General features: G+C 39.5%; 1 protein-coding gene across 31 annotated transcripts in view; it reads left to right on the top strand.

The window, feature by feature from the left end:
* Nucleotides 1–16,011, top strand: part of SNAP91 (synaptosome associated protein 91) — a 138,383-nt gene extending 122,372 nt beyond the window's left edge. For 15 of the 31 annotated variants that reach the window (XM_043510602.1, XM_043510599.1, XM_043510594.1 and 12 more), the window contains 9 exons: nucleotides 427–564; nucleotides 1,897–2,037; nucleotides 4,570–4,600; nucleotides 6,136–6,247; nucleotides 6,816–6,839; nucleotides 9,718–9,801; nucleotides 9,886–9,984; nucleotides 11,958–12,059; nucleotides 14,619–16,011. In XM_043510602.1, the coding sequence (XP_043366537.1) occupies nucleotides 427–564; nucleotides 1,897–2,037; nucleotides 4,570–4,600; nucleotides 6,136–6,247; nucleotides 6,816–6,839; nucleotides 9,718–9,801; nucleotides 9,886–9,984; nucleotides 11,958–12,050 (722 nt within the window). In that variant the 3' untranslated portion in view covers nucleotides 12,051–12,059; nucleotides 14,619–16,011. Of the gene's footprint in view, nucleotides 1–426; nucleotides 565–1,896; nucleotides 2,038–4,569; nucleotides 4,605–6,135; nucleotides 6,248–6,815; nucleotides 6,840–9,717; nucleotides 9,802–9,885; nucleotides 9,985–11,957; nucleotides 12,060–14,618 lie in introns of those variants that run through there. The other 16 variants (XM_038395307.2, XM_038395306.2, XM_038395294.2 and 13 more) reach the window with 6 other exon arrangements.
* Nucleotides 16,012–21,377: the final 5,366 nt, after the last annotated feature.

The raw sequence follows: 21,377 nt of genomic DNA, 5'->3' as shown, positions 1-21,377 counted from the left end.
CCAAATCCCAGTAACTGCATTCTGCCTACTTATAGATTACCCCTATCATTATAATTGGGTAAGGCGTATTGAATGTCTATCTTGCATTGTGCACTGAATGTGCTATTAAACTGCTGTGCTGTACCCCAGAGGTGATTGCATTTCATTTGTGGGTAAAGTTACAAATTAGGTTTATGATGCTATCTTATGATTTTTGCAACCCGGAACTTGCCAGTTATAGTATATCTTCTTTAGCTGGTTTTAGAGTGATTTTTACTAGAATACTTTGCATTACATCAAGAGATGCTTATTATCTAATATCAGAAAGCATAATGATAGAGTAACTATATTATATTATGGCTTTAAGAACAGTAAGTATGTCAAGGCTTTTATTTTGTGATTTCCATCTGGGTGCATCTGACCTTTTTTAATATAACTTTTTTAAAGGCTTTGGAGGTTCTTTCATTGCTCCCTCTCCATCACCATCACCGGTTACTCCAGCTCAAACCACCTTATTAAAGCCCAACTTTGAAGCAGCTTTTGGAACATCACCATCAACTGGTGGCAGCTCATTTGATCCATCAGGTGAGGGAAGGGTTTCCCTTGTGTATCTTCAGAACAAATGTGTTCATTCAACACTAATATAAATGATACAATTTTTACTGCTCTTAATACAAAGGATATAAAAATAAATCTCATGGGTATCAATATTTTCTATCACGTATTCAACTGAAAGAGAAAATACCAGTTAGTAGCGTAAGTGTTCACCTGCAGTGGGGATAATTCTAGGAAATTTTTCCTTGTTCCCATTATCTTCTCTCAATTTTCAGCAGAAACCAAATATAAGTGTGTGTGTCATCTCTTTGCACGTGCTTATCTGCATGACTGTTACGAGTTATCAGAGGAAAAACAAAACACTTTGTACTGTATATTCAGAGTATAGGCATGTGATCTCGCTGCTGTTGCTGAAGCCCTTAAATTTGCATGGCACCCAGTTACACAAAACTGAGATCAAGATAGTCGTCTTTGCTTGACATAAAGCTTAACTCTTCATCACTGCTGTCATTTTGTTTGTATCTCTTCCATTTTATACTTTCCATGCTGGGTCCTTGCTACAAATTTACAATTGGTGAGTTCTGCAACTAAATCAGTAAGAGAGAAATCTGAGTAGTACTGCTGCTTGATTATTTGGTTGCTTGCCAGTGCATAATATGCTACACTTGCTTGTTGAAATAACATTAGCATGCACATCAAATGTGGATCAGAATATTTACTGTGGTGAAATAAAGTAATATAGGTTATTAAAATAATAGTGGGCTAACCAGGCAAAAGAGAAGCAGTTTGAGTTATGATATGTAAATTTGATTCCTGACGCAGACATCTGCTCTGGGGAAGTTAGATCTGTCAGTGTGGATGAAGAGTACCAGTTACATCCCTGTTGATCTCTTTAATTGATATGTTAGAGAAACCTGTTTATCAATTAACACATTTTAAAATCCTCTATCTTCCTGGCTCTCCTACTACAGTAACTTGTACATCTATTAAAAAAATATTTTTACATAGCTTTTCTAAACCTCTTTGCAAAATCTATACATAGAGGGGCAATGCTCTGGGATTTTTAAGTTTGTTACCAGGGTTTAAGAATTCATTTGTAACCATTTAGGCATGTATTGTTCCAGTCTTCATTAGTATATTTTTATTTCAAGGTAATCCTACATTTCAGTGTGTTAGTAAAATATCATGCATGCCGTGTCGGCATTCTTTCATGTGAAATTATGTATTAGTAATACCTGTGTAGTGATTGTCTGTGCTATGGTCATTTGTTAAGCAATACTAAAGGTTCTATGCAGTGGTGTTACTTAAAGGAATATTACAGTAAAGGTTACTATCTAAACTGCTGTTTTCTTTAAATTCTAGTGTTTGATGGTTTAGGTGATCTTCTTATGCCAACTATGATTCCATCTGGTCAGTCTGTAGCAGCTTCAGCTGCTACAGCTTCAGCAGCAAGCAAAGGCCTTGGAAGTGATCTTGATTCATCTCTTGCAAGTTTAGTAGGCAGTAAGTCACAACTATGGTTTTTGGTTTTTTTAAAAAGTGACTTATCTTAACTACTCAACTCATTCAACTTATTGGTAATATTTGTTTTTGAGTACACAAATATAGCTGTCACTTGTACGTTAGTTTAGTCTGCGGCACCCCTTAAGAGTCCTGCCTCTTTGCTACAGTCCTTCTCTGTAGGAGACCACAGTGCTTAGGTTTTCACAGCTCAGTTCCTGGTCTTGTGCCAAAGTTTGATCCATATCATAGAGCTTCTGTTTTCAAGCAGACTAAATTGGTCTGTTCTATAATCCAAGGGACATTTACAAATTTGTCTTTTGAAAACACGTTTTCAAGCTTAGATACTTGAAACAGACTAGAATACAGATGGGAAAAATAGCACTTGCCATTCTAGAGGTGTACATTAGGCTGAAGGAGCTACTAACAGCTATCAATGAATCATAGAATCATAGAATCATAGAATATCAGGGTTGGAAGGGACCCCAGAAGGTCATCTAGTCCAACCCCCTGCTCAAAGCAGGACCAAGTCCCAGTTAAATCATCCCAGCCAGGGCTTTGTCAAGCCTGACCTTAAAAACCTCTAAGGAAGGAGATTCTACCACCTCCCTAGGTAACGCATTCCAGTGTTTCACCACCCTCTTAGTGAAAAAGTTTTTCCTAATATCCAATCTAAACCTCCCCCATTGCAACTTGAGACCATTACTCCTCGTTCTGTCATCTGCTACCATTGAGAACAGTCTAGAGCCATCCTCTTTGAAACCCCCTTTCAGGTAGTTGAAAGCAGCTATCAAATCCCCCCTCATTCTTCTCTTCTGCAGACTAAACAATCCCAGCTCCCTCAGCCTCTCCTCATAAGTCATGTGCTCTAGACCCCTAATCATTTTTGTTGCCCTTCGCTGTACTCTTTCCAATTTATCCACATCCTTCCTGTAGTGTGGGGCCCAAAACTGGACACAGTACTCCAGATGAGGCCTCACCAGTGTCGAATAGAGGGGAACGATCACGTCCCTCGATCTGCTCGCTATGCCCCTACTTATACATCCCAAAATGCCATTGGCCTTCTTGGCAACAAGGGCACACTGCTGACTCATATCCAGCTTCTCGTCCACTGTCACCCCTAGGTCCTTTTCCGCAGAAAAGGAGAGATCTGGTAAAAGTCAGTGGGGGCTTAGTGATAGCTGAAATAATAGAAGCCGCTGCCCAAGGCACAGGCCAGCATGGCAAGGCCTGAGCAGAGGCAAAGCCATGTGATTTAAGGGTTTTCTCTGATTACACATGTAGGGACTGCAGCTTTGGTTGGTTGCAGCTGTGTCCCTGTGGAAAAGGAAACAAATATCAAGGAGAAAGTCAGCAGACAACAGGAGATGCAGCAGTGCATGGCCCTGGGAGGAAGTAGAGAGAGCTTCTTTTTGGTAGAGTGCTCACTGAAAAGGCAGACTTTGATTTCTGAGCAAGAAAACTATTTCTACTTTTTTAGGGAAATGGGACTTTGTATTTTCTTTGTAAATAAACAAAATTACACACACAAAAACCACCCCAAACTTGTATAATCAATCTCTTCTTCTAATGGAAACAACCCAGCAAGGCCCTGAATACTGATCAACTGCTTGGGCCAATGGGTAATCATATTTAAAATGTGGTTGCAGTCTGAAAAAGACCATAGAAATTGCACTGTTTCATGTTTCTCAATGACATCATCTAATATGTACTTTTTACAAACAGATTTTTTTTCCGACAGCCCTAAAAACAATTATCTGATCAGCAAGAGCAAAGCTGGCTTTTCTTCTATGCACGATCACTTGTAAATTATCATGTAAATCAAATTCCATCCTCAATTACTCCTGTGTATCTGTGGGCAATGGGGAAACATAGGGGAAACGCAGCAGAATTTTTGTAGGATCTCTACTGGTGATGGAGGAGGAGGAAAATATTTTAAAAAAATTCTCAATCACTGGGATTCCAAAACCTTTTAAATTTAAGTCCACTTAACTCTGTTGCTTACAAACTTAGAGAGCAACTGATGTGCACATAAGTCTTAGCCTAGCAGTGCAATGCACAATTTTTTTTAAATTTGAAAGGACACTGTTAAAGACCAACTTGTTTTCATATCTACACCCAGGTGGCTGGAACCTCTCACAAGTATGACATAAAAGATAAACTAGATTTGCCACTTGGATCCAAACTACCATATTTACATTTTATTTTGCGCACACACACACAAATACACAGTTAAGGAAACTATGACACTGGCTCTTTAGGCCTCTTATTTCTTTTGTATGTTAAAGAAATGTTAAGTTTTGGAAGAACAAGTTTGTCATAAGGAAATCATTGATGAAACTGGTGTGCTTCAATTTTTAGCTCTCATTATTTAGAGGGCTTTTAGAAAAAATGAATACTATTCCTAGACTGTGCTGTTGGATCAGTTTTGTGCAGGTGCACAGATGTTTTTATATTAAAAGCATTTGACAGAATCCTTCACCTAATTTTATAAACAAGTAACTTTTTTATCCTAATTTCATTTCTGATTTTCAGATCTTGGAATTTCTGGCACCACATCAAAAAAGTAAGTTCTGAATTTTGGGTGGGGGGTTTTTTTATTGTTTAAAAATGCTGGTCCTTGTAACGCATAAGATTAATAAAACTGAAAGATTAGCGAACTTTTCCCCCATTTTGTTTGGTGTATTTGATAGCACTTTGAACGTGGTCCGTTTCGTTATCTTTCTGGCAGAGTCTATCTGTTTCCACACTAATGGGGAGATATACTTTTAAAGAAATGGGATTTGTTAAACCACAGCATTGGCAGGGTAACTAGAGACAAATTTAGGTCCTGAAGCAACACGTAATATATTGTTTCAAAACTGATGTAGTGTTCAAGTTCACCCAGTCCCTTTTATCTTTTTGCTGAGCTTTATATTTAGATACACTTTCTGTGATTGTTCAACTCCACTGACTACTGAGCTGGTTCACAACCTCTACTTAGACTGAGCTAAGAGGGGGGAAATCCATGGTGGTATTTCTTTTGAGAAAAGGAAAATGTAAAATTACTTTTATTATCATTGTTTGACTCTTTTCCACCATGTCTTGTTTGTTTTGTTTTGTTCCTATCTTAGCTGGTTTTCCCACTTTGTCAGTTACACTCTAAAACAAAATCAGTCCCAATTTACTGACAAAAGGTGCAATCCTGGCCTCCATTGAAGCAAACTTCAAGTTGACTTCAGTGGGTCAGAATTTCACCCAAAGTTTCCAATGGATTCTTTCCCACTTGTCCCATCAAACAAGACTTACATCTGTAGAGCAAGGCTCTCTTAAAATCTTCACTTTGAGTTTTACCTTTTTAACTGGTTTGTGGTCGGAAGGTGGGGAATTCCAACACTGTCCAGGTTTGGAGATGTACCGGTTTGTCATGTGCCTCAAATCCTGTTATTTTTTTCTGCAGTCTTTTGTTAAAACACAAATGTTGGGCTACCCCTTACTAATAGTCGTTCTGCATCTAGAAGGGGTGAAAATATTCCTTCTTTTTTCTATGAATGTTTTTTATAGATCTTGATCCTACAAGATGACTGTTCTGAAGGGAAAAGCCCTCCTTTTCTTTTGCTGCAGCTTTCTGAACAAGATTCTTAACTGTGAAATGCCTTTATCAACAGTAGAATATGCAGTGCCAATCCCTCACTTTTTGTCTTTGATATAAATTGTATCCTTCCCTGTAGATTATACCACCATACAGGTGAATGTGAATATAGCACTAAACAATGTTTTGCCTCCTCCCATGTTGCTAATTACTCATTGGTAATGAGATTTAAAGGCTTTCACCATTAATTCTGTTTTCATCTTTTGATATAAACTATCGTAAACTTGGCAATTTAGTTACCATAGCTAATGACCACCACTGAGATTGGAGATAATTTATTCACAACCTATGCACACTAAATGCGTTCAGGATTTCTCAGCTGCCTATAATAAAAACTAATGCGTGTGCTAGCTTTGTTTAGTGTTTATGTAAATTAATGTACATACATTCAGAGTGCTGAGTTTTTTAACATTCAATGTACAGCTTTATTCTGATTTATATCTCTGCTTCTGCATTTGAATCCCTATTAGGGGAGACCTTCAGTGGAATGCTGGAGAAAAGAAGTTAACAGGAGGAGCTAACTGGCAACCAAAAGTAGCACCTGCAACATGGTCAACTGGTGTTCCTCCAACTGGTCCCTTGGTATGTAGTTCAGTAACTAGTCCTAGCGCTTCATGTCCGGCACCACTCAAATGGTGATGAAATAGAAACAAATTATTACTATTCTGTACATAAACTGGTGTTCTTCCCTGTGTTTTTCTGGGGGACTGTGTGTGTATAATTCTGACTATTAATCAACATTAGCCAACTGTTAAACATGTGATATCGGAGATACTTTAATTGTCTGTAACTGTAGGGAAATACTGTGGTATCTCTGATAATGTGACTAACATGGAAAACGTTGATTTGAGACAACCAATACCTGTGGGCCAGATCCTTAGCTGATGTAAATCAGCATTGTGGAATTGATGTCAGTTGAACTACGCTGGCCTACACCTGCTCAGGATCTGTGTATATGTGCCAGAAAGAGTGGTCAGTTACTTCCAAGACAATAGGGTGTGATATTTTCTTTTAGTAATTTATGAGCAAAATGTTTCATGGGGCGGGCTGGAGGGACATTTTTTGCAATCATTGTTTCAGCTTCCATTTAATGTGGGTGTGGAATTTTGATGAATGAATTAGTTATTATTTCAACTTTTTTTCTTGCTAGAAAGGTTGGGCAATTTTCTATTATGTAAGTGAATTTAATTGTAAAGTTCTACTAATTCTACTTACAAAGTTGTTGTTTTTTTGTTTTGTTTTTTAAAACTAAACTTGAAAATACTAACTGCTCTTTGCCTGCACTACAGGTCTTACAGCTGGCTTAAAGTTAGATGGAAGTTGTCACTAATATATTAATGTGGCTGCTCTTACATGCCTGAGAGCATGTCATTGTGACCAGTTACTTAATCCACTAGCCTTTGTAGTATGTTCATGAGAAACAACTTAGTAATCTCTTTCATGGAAGGCAAGTTAAAAGCAGTTGTTTCAGGATATTCTTGTTCCCAGCAGATATTGAAAAACTGAGGACCTGGATGCATCTGGAGATTTATAATGTGGAACTTCACTTCTAGTCACTCATTCAAACCCAGACTAGACTGGTTGTAACTGAAAGTAGTTACCATCTAATAGGAATTCACTGGTCTCTAGGAAATGGGTTGGGTGGCTTTGGTAGAGTTCATAGTTCGCTGATGTCTAAAGCCAGTAAAAAAAAAAAATTAATTAACTCTGCCAACAAGGATACCAGTGACATAGAAATGACTATGGAGATTGAAACCCTTAAAGTTCCTTCAGGTCAGTATTGAGATACGCTGGCAGAGCAATATTGAAGCTTGAACTGCTGCTTATGCTGTCTGTCCTCTAGCTGTGTCCAATCTGACACTTTTTGAGAGTACTAAATTCACATGGAAATGTTAGCTATATGATTCTTCTTGCTGCTATTGTTTTTAAACAGTAGGAATGGACTTTTTTTTGTGAACTTAATAGTTCTAGGACTGTTGAACTTTCTTTAGTCAAGCAGTTAAACTATTACTATATATTGTCTAGTGTCAATAATGGAGGGTACCTATGGCACTGCACAATAACAGTAAAAGACACAAATTAGTCATCGACACTTATCTAAAGGTCCTAATCTTCAGACAGACTACCTGTATTTGTATTGAGGTTCATTCAAAAGCCTGGCTTAGTAAAAATATTTGCCAAACTTTTATGCTCTGGACCACTGTAAGAGGATACTTTAAAGGCAGTGGTGGCTTTTAGAGTTTCTTCCACTCTCCTTGGAAGTCTTAGAGTGCGCGCGCGCACAACTTCCTGAGAAAATATGCAATAGTCCAACTGCCTTGGCCCTGAAGCTAGTGCTAGCTCTCCCAAGCATCCCCAGTAATTCTTGATGCTCTGCAGAGTTCAGTTGAAACCATGGACCCTCTAGATTACTGTTTCACCCTTTAGGGATTCTGTGACTGTTAAAGTAAGTGTAACTTGCTCTAACTGCTGTAACCCTCAGACCTTACAAAGGAATTTCTAAACAAGTTACATTTTACTCATAGACAAAGCACAATGGGTAAAGATCTATGGAAAACAGCTGCATACAAATTCCTTCCTACTTCCCTCCCCTGTCCTCGCCACTCTGGGAGCCCTTCGGGATTTTGTCAGTCCTTTCAGAATTGCAGGACCCTCCTTTCTTCCTGCCCAGCCATGCCTTTATGTCCTGGTTGGTGAGAGAGCCCCTGCTAAGAGCAATACTTGTTCTTTATAAAGTTTCAGCCCTCTATATCAGGCAACTGCCCTCTTCCCCCAAGCAACTTCAGGTCCCTTGTCAGGTGATTTGTTGTTTGGTCCCCAAACTAGGGATTCTAGCTCCCTTGACCTGCAGCCAGCTCATTGCTCTAGGATGTTTCCCTTTGAATGGAAGACATTCCAGGTTGTTAATGACTCTTGAAAGCTCTCCATGGTTATCTCTCCACCAATGGGCACACAGATTCTGTGCTAATATCTCTTGGGTGTTCCAGTCAAATATAGAGGCTAACAGGCATAAGTGAAGGTGCAGCACATTTATAATCAAAATGATGTACACACAAGAAAATGGAGTTTGCAGACTGATATACAGACATACAGTAATCCATCATAGTAATTAATTGACCAGGATCTACAGGTTGCTGTGTTGCTTATCTTGGATCAAGATAAACAACCCCAGATTTATTATGTGTAACATGTTCTAAACGGTCTTCATAATTCATTTTGTTTGGAGCAACAACCAGTCAAGGGTGCTAATGTAGCATCATAGAAATGTAGGGCTAGAAGGTTCCTTGAGAAGTTATCTAGTTCATCCTCTGCACTGAGGCAAGGCCACGTATAGTTAAACCATCCCTCACAAGTGTTTGTCTAACTAACTTGTTCTTAAATGTCCAATGATAGGGATTCCACAACCTCCCTTGAAAGCCTGTTCAATTATTTATCTATCCTTTATAGTTTGAAAGCCTTTCCTAATATATAACCCAAATCTCCCTTGCTGCAGATTTAAGCCCGTTACTTCTTGTCCAACCTTCAGTGGATATTGAGGACAATTGATCACTGTCCTCTTTATAGCAGATTTGAAGAGTGTTATCTGGTGGGAAGAAGAGAAATGGGAGGTATTGTTGCAGTTCTGTACAGAAGATTTCCCTTGCAGTCATTTTCTAGTTGTATTAGATTAAGACATGGATAATAGATTGAAGCTGTTTTCAGAATTAAGAATTTTATCTATAAAGCGGAACATACTGTGCAAATCCTAGTAAGAAATGACTATCTAAAGTTTAATGTCATTGACATAAATATACCTTCTAGATACTTCTCTAGAAACCAAATTTTGAAGTTTCTAATGACCAGTTCTCAGTGTTTTGAGAATTAAAATGGCTGAATTGCCATAGAGGTGGGCTGCTGTGCAATTTGGGTAACATCTATTACTTAACAATATTTTGTACAACAGTTGTGACATTTTTTATCTTGAAATACAATAAGATTTTTCCCCTCTTTTATTCCATGTAATTGCAGCTGGATTTATAGAAATTATCATCTGTTGTTTTTTTGGCTTTTAGGCTGGAACTGTGCCTCCAGCAAGTGCTATTCCTCCTGCCTCAGGTGTCCCACCAGTTGCACAGCCAGGAGCAGGATTTGGAATGGTGAGTGATCTTTTTCTTCATTTAAATAAGTCTTCCTAGTCAATTTTAGCAACCTTATATATTTTTAATTTCTTAATTTTGCAGCCTCCTGCTGGACCAAGTCTGATGTCTCAGCAGCCAGTTATGTATGGACAACCTATGATGAGGCCACCATTCGGAGTTGCATCTGGACCAGGTGTACAAGTAAGTCTGTTTTTTATATGTAAAATAATTAAATAAATTTTAAAGTAGAAATAGGGTGTTAGTGGCATTGCATTCCATGCCACCTATACAGCCATTTGTTATTTAAGCTTTTCCTTCTGTTAAACCCTGGCTGAAAACTTGGTTTTAAATGCTATCTATATACAGTCCTGAGTATATGGATAAAGGAGAACTTTATTGTGTTTGGCTTTTAACTCCACTGAAGTGCATGTAGCCTTATGAGAATAAATCACATGAAAACTTCCCTTTGTATGCGTGATATTCTTTTCTCTGCCCAATCAGAAAAGTTGGGTGTTGAACTTTCTTCAGTGTAGGGATAATGATTGGTAAGTTTCTGCCAAAAGAGTTATCATTGCCAAGAAGAAGACTAGAGGAAAAACATTTTTGACTAATTTTAAATTCTGGCAATCATTTCCTTGATAAGTCCTGGCACCCTCTTCCTTTCCACCCCCAACCCCACTTTGGAACAGAGACTTGAGAAATTTGGCAAGGGGGATGGCCTTTTAAGGGATGTCTCTTTTGCTGTCCCGGTGAAAATGTGCCGAAATATGGCCAAGTTATGAACATTTGAAAAATTGCTGAAAAATTCCATATGATCTTACCTCATTCAGGGCACAGGATGGACCTTCTCTGGGGATGAATAAGGGCTGTGTAGGGAGGGAATACTGTTGTCTGTAGGACACTTGCTTCACTTGTTGCTGAAGCTGGGGGATGTGTAGTGAATGAGATAGGGGACTGCAGGAATAATAGTATTGAAGATAAATACATGAATGGTGGAAGCACTTGCATACTACACTGATGAGCACTATAGCTATAAGCCTATGAGGAAATTAATAATTCTGTCTTCAGAATGGGGTTTGAAATAGTGTGCCATAAACAAGGCATGGGCCACACATTGAGAAGTGAGGAAAAAACAGTCTTGAATAGCAGCTCGTTAAATGAGTATCGTCCATGCAATGCATTGAATGAGGTAGAGGTCCTGTGGAAAACATAGTATGGGATCATGTAATTGTGCATATGCATTATGATTCAGCCTAAGGGAGCCAAAATTAAGGTTGTCTGTGGAACCTTCATTCTCCTATTTCCTAACTTTTGAGTGCTTGTCTTTGCAACTTTAATCATGTTCTTTTGATGTAGTTCTTTTTTGTTTAATATTGTGTACACTATAGCTTGGCCTACTGTATGTTTGGGTTTTCCTTTGCATAAAGATTGCTTTATGCCAATGAACACTAGCTATGTTCTTCAAAAAATATATTGTGTATTCCATACATTGATGTTAAACTGTTGCTACAAAATATCAATTAAACTGCCTTCTTACCAGGTTAGTGCTCCGAACAATTCTCTAACTATCCAGTTAGAGAAATTCTTATCTGCTTGGGCAAGCGTATTAGGCATTGACATGCTCTCTAAACTCCCTTATCATTTAATGGGTACACTAAACAGAATATTCACTGCGGCCAAATATGACGAGTAAGTTACTTAGAAAACCTAGTTTTGTCTTGAATTAAAATGTCCACTAAGCACTGTCATAGAATCATAGAATACCAGGGTTGGAAGGGATTACAGGAGATCATCTAGTCCAACTCCCTGCTCAAAGCAGGACCAATCCTCAATTTTTGCCCCAGATCCCTAAATGGCCCCCTCAAGGATTGAACTCAGTCCTGGGTTTAGCAGGCCAATGCTCAAACCACTGAGCTAATCCTCCCCCAACTTACTAACCCTGAGCTATCCCTCCCACAATTACGGTCAACTTTGTAGTAATTGTATTTGAAATTTAAACACAGGAGTCAAACAAGAGATGACAGAGAAAAGACACTGCTAAGCCCATAAATCAAGATCTCTAACTTTTTGCATGTTTGTAATGTGCTTTTTGTATAGAATAAATCTACCTAATGCTTGTGTATCTCTGTTTACTTTCTTTTTCCGCTTTCCTTGGCTGGTGTCTGTTTTGTTAGCTCTCTCCAAGCCCTACACCTGCCACTCAGAGTCCCAAGAAACCTCCAACAAAGGACCCATTAGCAGATCTTAACATCAAGGATTTCTTGTAAACAATTAAGGTATTCTGTGGCTGACTTTGAACTTATCTGGGTTATGTATTTAGTTTGCAGCAGTTAACTAGTATAAAACATTACTACAAGCATACCACTCCCTTTAAATTTGAGTAAGAACCTGCAACTATTTGTAGAAAAATACAACTGTGATGAGAACTGGGAGGTACAAGTTTAAAGCCCTTTTAAAAAGTGTTTTCAGGTTGTAAAATAGGTTTAAATCATAACTACCTCTCCATGCCATTCTGTTTGACAATCTTGTTTCTTTATGCTGCGGTTGTAGTAGGTTTTTTTTTATTCATAATAATAACTCTCCTCTTCACATTAATTCTTCTTGTGACTAGTCCTACACTGTAATCCCTAATCTGGTCTGAGAAATTGATTTGCGGCCATAAAACTGATTTGGTATCACTGTTACGAATGAGTGCAATTGAGACTCCCAAACGTGTGCATGTCCTCAAAGGATGCCAAATCTCTGATCTGGTTGGAAGAGGATATTGCCTGCATCCTTCATTGCTTCCAGCCCCATGGCCTTTCCATGTCTCCTTGTGGGGTGCTACAGGGCGTTGCTTTTCTGCACATCATGGCATAAGGCATTGAGCAGTGCTATGTAGAACAGCCATGGGGAAGCATGGATTAGGGAGGGAACAAACACCAGTGAGGATGCACTGAAAGAGAGAAGGGGAAATTAGGGGAGTAGGGAGCTGAGAGAGAATAAGAGGCAAAGAGGAGCAACCAAAAAAGAATAATAATAATTTAATAAAAGGGGGGGGAAGGGAAAAGATAGTTACCATAATAAACCTTTCTGGGAAGCAATATGAGGGTTCAGATACCAGAACATCACAAAACGGTTTGAGGGAGCCAACCAATAAAATTTGGAGACCACTGAAGTAGAGAAGATAGGTGATGAGAAATTGTGTTAAATAGTCTTTTCCGCCATTTATTAGAATTAAACAAGAGAAAGTAGCAGCTCTACATCATCTCTGGTGATAGTTTTTAGTTATTGTACTCAGTACAATCCACAGCATGTGAAAATTTGATATCAGGAAGAATTTGAGAATTGTCCTGATTCAATGACTGAAGAAGCTGCACCTTTGGTGACACGTAACCAGGGCCATCTTTACCCATACAGAAACGACGCAACTCCATGCTGCTCCAGCGGCCAGCCCAATCCCCCGGCCAGTTGAACTGGCCAGGAAAGCTACCCCTGCCCTGCCTCTTCCCACCCCTGCTCTGCCCCAGCCCCACCCCCACTCCATTCCTTCCTCTGAGCTATGTCCCGGGGGACTGCAGCAGGGGTCTGGCGCACCCTGCACTCACCAGGAGGCAGAAAGTGGAGTGACCCGGCCCCAGCCCACTCCGTGCTGCTGGTGAGTGCTGGGGGGCAGTTCCCCCCAAGTCCCAAGGCTGGGAGCCAGGGGAGTGGAGCAGAGCGGGCCAGGCCTACCCTGCAATCACTGGAAGGCAGGAAGTAGAGTGACCTGGCCCCAACCCACTCCGCCAGCTTGTGCCGGGGGGGTGGCTTCCTCCTGGCCCTCCCAGCCTATTCCTGCCCCCCACAGACCTTGGGCATAGCCCTCTCCCACCGGCCCCCCCATGGAGGCATGGGGCCATTCCTCCCCTCCCCCGTGGGGGGCTGCATAGGGCACCACAGTGTCTAGGGACAGCTCTGCATGTAACTGTAGACAAAGTCAAACTGGGTTTTTCACGGATTGGCTCAGCCAGTGCAAACTCTCTCCGACATGCCCTTGTCTACACTTGAGGTCAACACCGGTGCACCTACATCCATTGCTGGCTATAGATCAGCAATTCTCAAACTATGGGTTGGGACCCCAAAATGGGTCACAACACAATTTTAATGTGGTCACCAAGGCTGGTATTAGACTTGCTGGGGCCCGGTGCCAAAGCCTGAGCCCCGCTGCTCGGGGTTGGGGCTGAAGCCCAAGGACTTCAACGCTGGGTGGCGGGACTCAGGTTGCAGGCCCCCCACCTGGGGCTGAAGCCCTTGAGCTTCGACTTTGGCCCCACAATCTGGGGTGGTGGGACTCGGGCTTTGGCTTTGGGTCCCCTGCCTGGGGCGGCGAGCTCATGTAGGGGCAGGTCTCAGTCCCTCCTCCTGAGGCCATGTAGTAATTTTTATCATCAGCAGGGGGTTGCAGTCCAATTAATTTTGAGAATCTCTGCTATAGTGACCGAATTAGAGCTGTTGGTGAGCATAGATAACCCATTGTAATTAGGACCCAGTGTCTCCAAAGAGCTCTATGTAAGCATGATAGACCAGTTGCAATATTGGGGCCCCAACTTGTTGGGGAGACACCTCCATCAAAGTTCAAGTTAGAATATAGCTGAATTCTTAAATGTTTTTGTATGAAAGCCATTCCTTCAAAGAATAGTTTCATAGCTGTTTTAGGTATGATAAGGGGGACTATTGATTCTTTTGTATACCAAGTTTGGCCTTAAAGCTGCTCTGCAAGCCATTTTATTCAAATTTGAGTCAGACTTGTGTCATTATTCCTTCTATTCCTACTATGAAACCTATTCCTTCTAACTATGTTTTTGTCTTCACAGCTGCAGTTTTTCTGACTGGATAGTAAAAATGTGAGTTTGGAGTCTACAAATCACAGATTGATGCTCAGAGTTTTAAAGTGAGCCACCAGTACCAAACCCAGTGCTTATTCAGACTTTCTCTTACTTCCGAAACGTGTAGCACAGCTGTGAAAGTGAACATTAGGAATGTGTACTACCTTAGCTGTTATCCCTACTCTCTCTCAATTTGTGTACTTGGGTTATTTGTGTTCTACAGTTTAAACAATGGATGTATGTTTCTGATGCCTTCTAGTGCTTCTCTGAACCCATTCAGTGGGGGCAGATTATGCAGCTGTTGTGTGGTGAGCCATTTGGAGCGATGTGTCTGTGTTTTTGAAGGTTTTAATGTATATAACTTTTGACAAACACCTGAAATTTCCCTAAACATTCAGTTTCTTCTTTATCTGTTACAAAACATAGTGTGATAATACCAATAGTAAGAAACACTTAACTAGACAAAATCTTTGTGTGGAATACATTTTCCACAGTCGCAGGAATTTCAGTTGTTGTGAGAAATGTTTTATTTTTGTGGCATTGTATATGTTATATTATAATTTAAAGTAATATAAAGGTAAATTTCCATAACGAATACTTCTTTCAGATTACTTCACCAATGAAAAATCATATCTGAAAGAATACTGTATTTATCACTTTTTTATTTAAAATATATTTTAACTGTTTTTGAGTTCATTTAAATTCGCTTATTGATCAGTTCTTGCTAAATGCACTGAAAATAAGTAAAGGGTCAGTTTCTCTCCATGTAGTTGAAAAAAGCAGCCATACTTGTGCTGACATTAAAGAATGTCAAATATGAAAGCACTCTTTGGTGTGTCTGTAGTTATAACATTATTGCATTTTTATTTAACTCTTTTATGTACATCTGTTGTTTTAGTGCTTACCTGTATGTATACCTTAGAGTAGTGTATTTTCATTCCCCAACTATGCTGTGAGTAGTTTTTGTACTATTTGTGACTAGACCTCATTCTGATCCAGAGAACCACACCCTTTACTGTACATATTGTGTTCTTTAATTTTTAGTTTGTTCTCATACTGTTTGTGCTGATGGCTTGGCTTAAGATTTTGACTCTTAAATGAGGTCACTGTTGATCAGTGTTACAAGTGGCTTGGCAGCTCTTTGTTCAAAACATATTGAATTGGAAAGATGTTCACCTAAGTCTTTCAAATTAACTATTTAATCAATGTATGGTACCATTAAAAGTGGTTGTATCTGAATTAATTGTGGGGATAACATACACTGTAATGGGGAAAAAGTTATAGAAAGCTAATTTCAAAATAGCTTTTCTTTGTATTTTGGTTTAAGAACCCAGTGCATGTACGCCCTCTGAGATGCAATAAACACCTTGATCAAAGTAAATATGAACACAAATATTGTCTGTCTAATTTCATAAAAGAAAAGGTCCAGGATTATAGCCACTAGTTCTCAATGTATTGTTCATTCCACAGTTTTAAAAGTGCACCATTTTCCAAAAATTGTGTGTCTAACTACACCTGAGTCCCCTACTAAACTTTGACTTTTACAATCTGTTTCCTATGGTTAAAATCTCTTTTCCCTATTGCTCTGTGAAATACACATACAAGCAAAGAAAAAAGTTAAACTGACTAGGCACAAAGTAACATACTCTGGACAAAGTAATCCTGTTTTTCAATTTGTTGTTTTTAGTCTTTAAAAATCAGACCTCTGTAATGTATATGACATGTAACAAACAATTTAAAGTTTACATATCCTTCCAACTAAAAGACTGGATTTCACAAAAATTAAAATACTGAAATATTTAAAAACCACAATATAAACTTTAAATGTAAGTCAATTAGTAGTGTTTTCCAGATGAATTTCTAATTCTGAAACTGGTAGTAAAAATGGTTTGAAATTGTCTGACCTTACAATGCTGCTACAATGTTTAGTAGTCTAACACAACTTTTAGAACAATTACTAATATTTAAAATAGATGCAAAGTCTTTGGACTAAATCCAGCCTTTGGCTAAATGGGTGCAGTTCACTGAAAATAACTGAAGTTATACCTTAAGCCAGAACTGAATTTGGCACTTGTGATCATTTGAGTCATCCCAAAATGCTTTGCAGCAAAGATTCCATTTGAATTTTAAATTTCAAAAGTTTCCCTGACACATACCTTGCTGCTTGTTTCTTTCACCCTTATCAAACAGATAAACGTAGGCCCAAGCTCTGCAAATAAACATATATAAAGTTATTCACATGCCTCACTGTTTAGAAACTATGGGCTATCCTGTTAGTAATAAAGTCCAAGCTTGCACAGATAGTAGCCTCAACTTAAACTTAAAATAAAGCTGTATTGTACAACTTTCCTTTAATTCATATGATGTAATGCCCAAAGGAACACACAGATCAACTCTTTACAGCCACGCTGTTTCCTGGGGCAAAAATGGATACAATGAATTGAAACGCTTTTAAAGGCAAGCATAACTAAACACCAGGTAGAGATTATGTAGTCAAATATGTAACTAATGATCCAATCATACCCATCAAAGCAAAACTTCAGCTGTTGAGCATCCAATTAATGCTTGCCAGGACAGATTAAATTTCAGAGTATGGCATAAATTCGACTTCATTTATTGCTGTATGCTTTTTTCTTTAAGAACTAGTTTCTCCATTCTTTAGTTACATTCTTTCTCCCTAAAATAGCACTCAAGTCTATTGTGTTGCTTTTTTAAATAAGCAACTTAACTGGATATCATTGTACTGAAGAGCTCTCTTTTTCTGTTAATTTGTTTGTTTCATATGGCAAATGGTAGCACTGGCAAGTTATATGCCATGTAATACTGTAACATCATAATCAGGGCACTAAAGTCTATTTCTTGACCATTGTGGAGAGAAAAAGGGTTGCACTTGATGCCTGACATTGGGAAGAACAGCAAGACTCAACTGGCATTTCTGAAATATAGTGTATAGAAAGTCACTGATTCCTAAACTATGCAGTAAGTACAGGTTATTTCATAGAGACATGGGAGAGTAGTAATTATATATAATACAGTGCTCGCCCCCTCAGTAGCCAAGAGAAGGTTGCACTTGGGGGCTGTGGAGGGAGAGGGATGATGCTGTAGCTGTGACTTCACTTTCACAAGAGGGCAATGGGCAAAGAGAGAGCAGAAAGATTCCAGCAGCTAAGGGCCCATGCATCCCCTTAACTGAAAAAGTGTGTGGGCCTGCTCCTCCTCCCCAGAGCTCACCCATTGTTCAGTAGCGAGAAGGTGAAGGAGTGAGCTGAGCTACTAGATTCTTTCAGCTTCTCCTCTTCCCTTCTCCCTCCTGTGGTGGGAAAGTATCTGCCTAGCCTTCTGGCTTCCTCCTTTATCCCTGCTCCCCCCAGGCTTTAGGAGTGGGGGAAGGAGAGAGGCTTCCTCCACTGGAGCTGCCCCCTGTCAGTGGGTGTGAGAATAGGTAGGCCCTTCCCTAAAGGAAAGAGATGGGCACAGAATGAAACCTGAGAGGAGCAGGAAGTTAGAGATGGTGGAGGTCAGGGAGGGAGAGGTGGGGTAGTGTGACATCCAGGATAGTTAGGCTTGGAAGAATTCAGGTTTTTTTGGTAAAAATGTCATTAATTGTCTGATCCCCCTCCCCACATAATTTCTTGCCACTGAAAATGTAAACCCATAAAAATGGAAAAATACTTCACACAGAATTTTGTGCGTCTGAAAACAAAGCAACATGCTGGGAGCTCATGTTGAGCTGATTATTCACCAAGACCCCCCAAATATTTTTCAGACTCACTGGTTCTGAGGATCAAGTCCTGTAAGTATGGCCTTCGTTCTTTGTTACTAGAAGTATACAGTTACATTAAAACACACATTGTTTCCTTGTACCCAATTTACCAAGACATCCAGATGGCTCTGTATCAGTGACCTAGCCTCCCATTCCCCCATGTTTGTCATCTGCAAACGTTATCAGTGATGATTTTATGTTTTCTTTCATTTTTTATTGATAAAAATGCTAAATAGTGTAGAGCCACTGTCATAAATATAAAGAGAAGGCTAACCACCTTTAAATCCCAACTTTAAATCCCTCCTGTAAAGGGTTAAGAAGCTAAGATAACCTCGCTGACCAAAATGACCAATGAGGAGACAAGATACTTTCAAAGCTGGAGGGGGGGGAAACAAAGGGTTCTCTCTGTCTGTGTGATGCTTTTGCTGGGACCAGAGCAGGAATGCAGGTCAGAACTCCTGTGAAGAGTTAGTAAGCAATCTAGTTAAATATGCGTTAGATTCTGTTTTGTTTGAATGGCTGATAAAAATAAGTTGTGCTGAATGGAATGTATATTCCTGTTTTTGTGTCTTTTTGTAACTTAAGGTTTTGCCTAGAGGGATTCTCTGTTTTGAATCTGATTACCCTGTAAGGTATTTACCATCCTGATTTTACAGAGGTGATTCTTTTACTTTTTCTTCAATTAACATTCTTCTTTTAAGAACCTGATTTGCTTTTTTCCTTCTTAAGATCCAAGGATTTAGGTCTGTGTTCACCTATGCAAATTGGTGAGGATTTTTATCAAGCCTTCCCCAGGAAAGGGAGTGTAGTGCTTGGGAGGATATTTTGGGGGGAGACATTTCCAAGTGGGCACTTCCCCTGTTCTTTGTGTAACACTTTGGTGGTGGCAGCTTTTAATCTAATCTGTTAAGAATAATCTTAGGGGGTCTTTCATGCAGGTACCCACATCTGTACCCTAGAGTTCAGAGTGGGGAAGGAACCTTGACAGCCACAAACAGATCCCTGGGAGACCCCACTGGAAATACACCTGCTTGATGACGCATCCCCATTTACAATTATATTTTGAGACCTATTAGTTAAGTAGATTAAAATCCGGCTAATACGTTAATGTTATGTAGTTTTTAATCAAAATGTTGTGCAGTACCAAGTCAAACATCTTACAGGAAATTTAAGTATATTACATCAACACTATTACTTTATCAGCCAAACTTGTAATCTCATCCAAGAAGGATATCAAGTTAATTTCATAGGATCTATTTTTCATAAACCATTAATTATATTATCCTCCTCTTTTTAATTCTCTATTAATCAAGTCCCATATCAGCCTCTTCATTATCTTATCCAGGATTGATGTCAAACTGGCAGGCCTATAATAATGTGGGTTATCTCACTTACCCTTTTTAAAAATTTGCACAACATTAGCTTTCTTCCAGTCTTCTGGAACTTCCCCAGAGCTCCAGGCCTTACTGAAGATCAACATTAATGGTCCAGTGAGCTCCTGAGCCAGCTCTTTTAAAACGGTTGGTTGCACATTATTCTGATCTGCTGATTTAAGTGTCTAACATTAGTAGCTTCTGTTTAACCTTCCCAGAAGACACTAATGGAATGAAAAGAGTGTTATCACTATAACATGAGACTATATCATTTCTGTTTTTCCCAAATACAGAAAAAAATATTTATATAACACTTCTTTTTCTGCATTGTTGTTGATAGCAATGGTGGAATTATCTAGTAATGGACTTTCTGCTACAAGCTGGTGGCTCATCGGTTGGAAGTGACATAAGAGACTTGGGTCATGGGTCGATCACAAGATGACTGAGTCACCAATGTGATGTGGTTGTGAAAAAGGCCAATGTGATCCTAGGATGTATCAAGTGAGTGATTCCCAGTAGAGATAGAGATGTATTAATGCCATTGTACAAGGCACTGGTAAGACCTCAGTTGGAATACTGTGTACAGTTATGGTCATTCATGTTCAAGACCAAGGCAAACAACATAATTAGTTTTTAGAAGCTGAACAAATCTGAGTGTGATTGTATGACATAGTTGCTTGCGATGGCACAGGTCATGTTCAGCAGCCCTGGGACTCACTTGCAGGTTTCCTTACATTCCTAAAAACTCATACTTCAGGGATCAGGAGGGATTTCGTCCATGCCTCAAGATATTCTGGGGGATGGGAGGAAAGATTGTCTCCTTTCTCTGAAGCATCAGAGATGGCCATGGCTTGACATGGGACATTGTGTGGGGTAAGCCAGTGCTTTGAGGTGGCACTGAGCATTCTCTCTCTCTCTCAGATGCTTGGCTCGCTGGCTGGTTCTTGCTCACATGCTCTGGGTCTAACTGATTGCCATATGTGGAGATGAATTTTCCCCCAGGTCAGATGGGCAGTGACCTTAAGGTGGGTGGGTTGGTTTTTTTGTTTGGTTGGTGGTTTGTTTTTTTGCCTTCCTCTGCAATGTGTGGTTGCGGGTCACTTGTTAGGATTATCTGGGTATATCTGAGTCATTTCTCTGCCATTACTGTGGTCTGAAGCATTGGTGCATCTTGGTCCCCCCCCGTTCTCTCCCTGTGACACAAAACAGCCTAGTATCTTCTGGGCTGAAATACTTTGGTCTAATTTCCATTGTTGGGTTTAGTGTGTAGGTGCTGGGTGGTGGTGTGGCCTGTGATAAACAGCAGGTCAGACTAGATGATCTCATGGTTCCTTCTGGCCTTAAACTCTGTCACTCTATATTTGCCCAGTAAATCAAGTTCATAGTACCATAGACACATGCAGCTTGAAAGCGTGATTGTGAAGAGCATGGGGCTTGTTTTGAGGTCATAAAGTTGTAATCACAAATTGTTTCTGAAATATTTCGTTATGGTTTTGCTAATAGTTTGAGAGAGAGAGAGAGTGTGAGCCTTGTTACCTAAAGTCACAGAATGGAAAAATGTAGCAATATGCATATGCCGTGAGTAAAACAGAGAGTTAAGCATTTAAATTC

Source organism: Dermochelys coriacea, chromosome 3 (assembly GCF_009764565.3).
Source record: "Dermochelys coriacea isolate rDerCor1 chromosome 3, rDerCor1.pri.v4, whole genome shotgun sequence".
NCBI classification, from domain to species: Eukaryota; Metazoa; Chordata; order Testudines; family Dermochelyidae; genus Dermochelys; species Dermochelys coriacea.
This window is presented reverse-complemented; position numbering and strand designations above follow the sequence as displayed.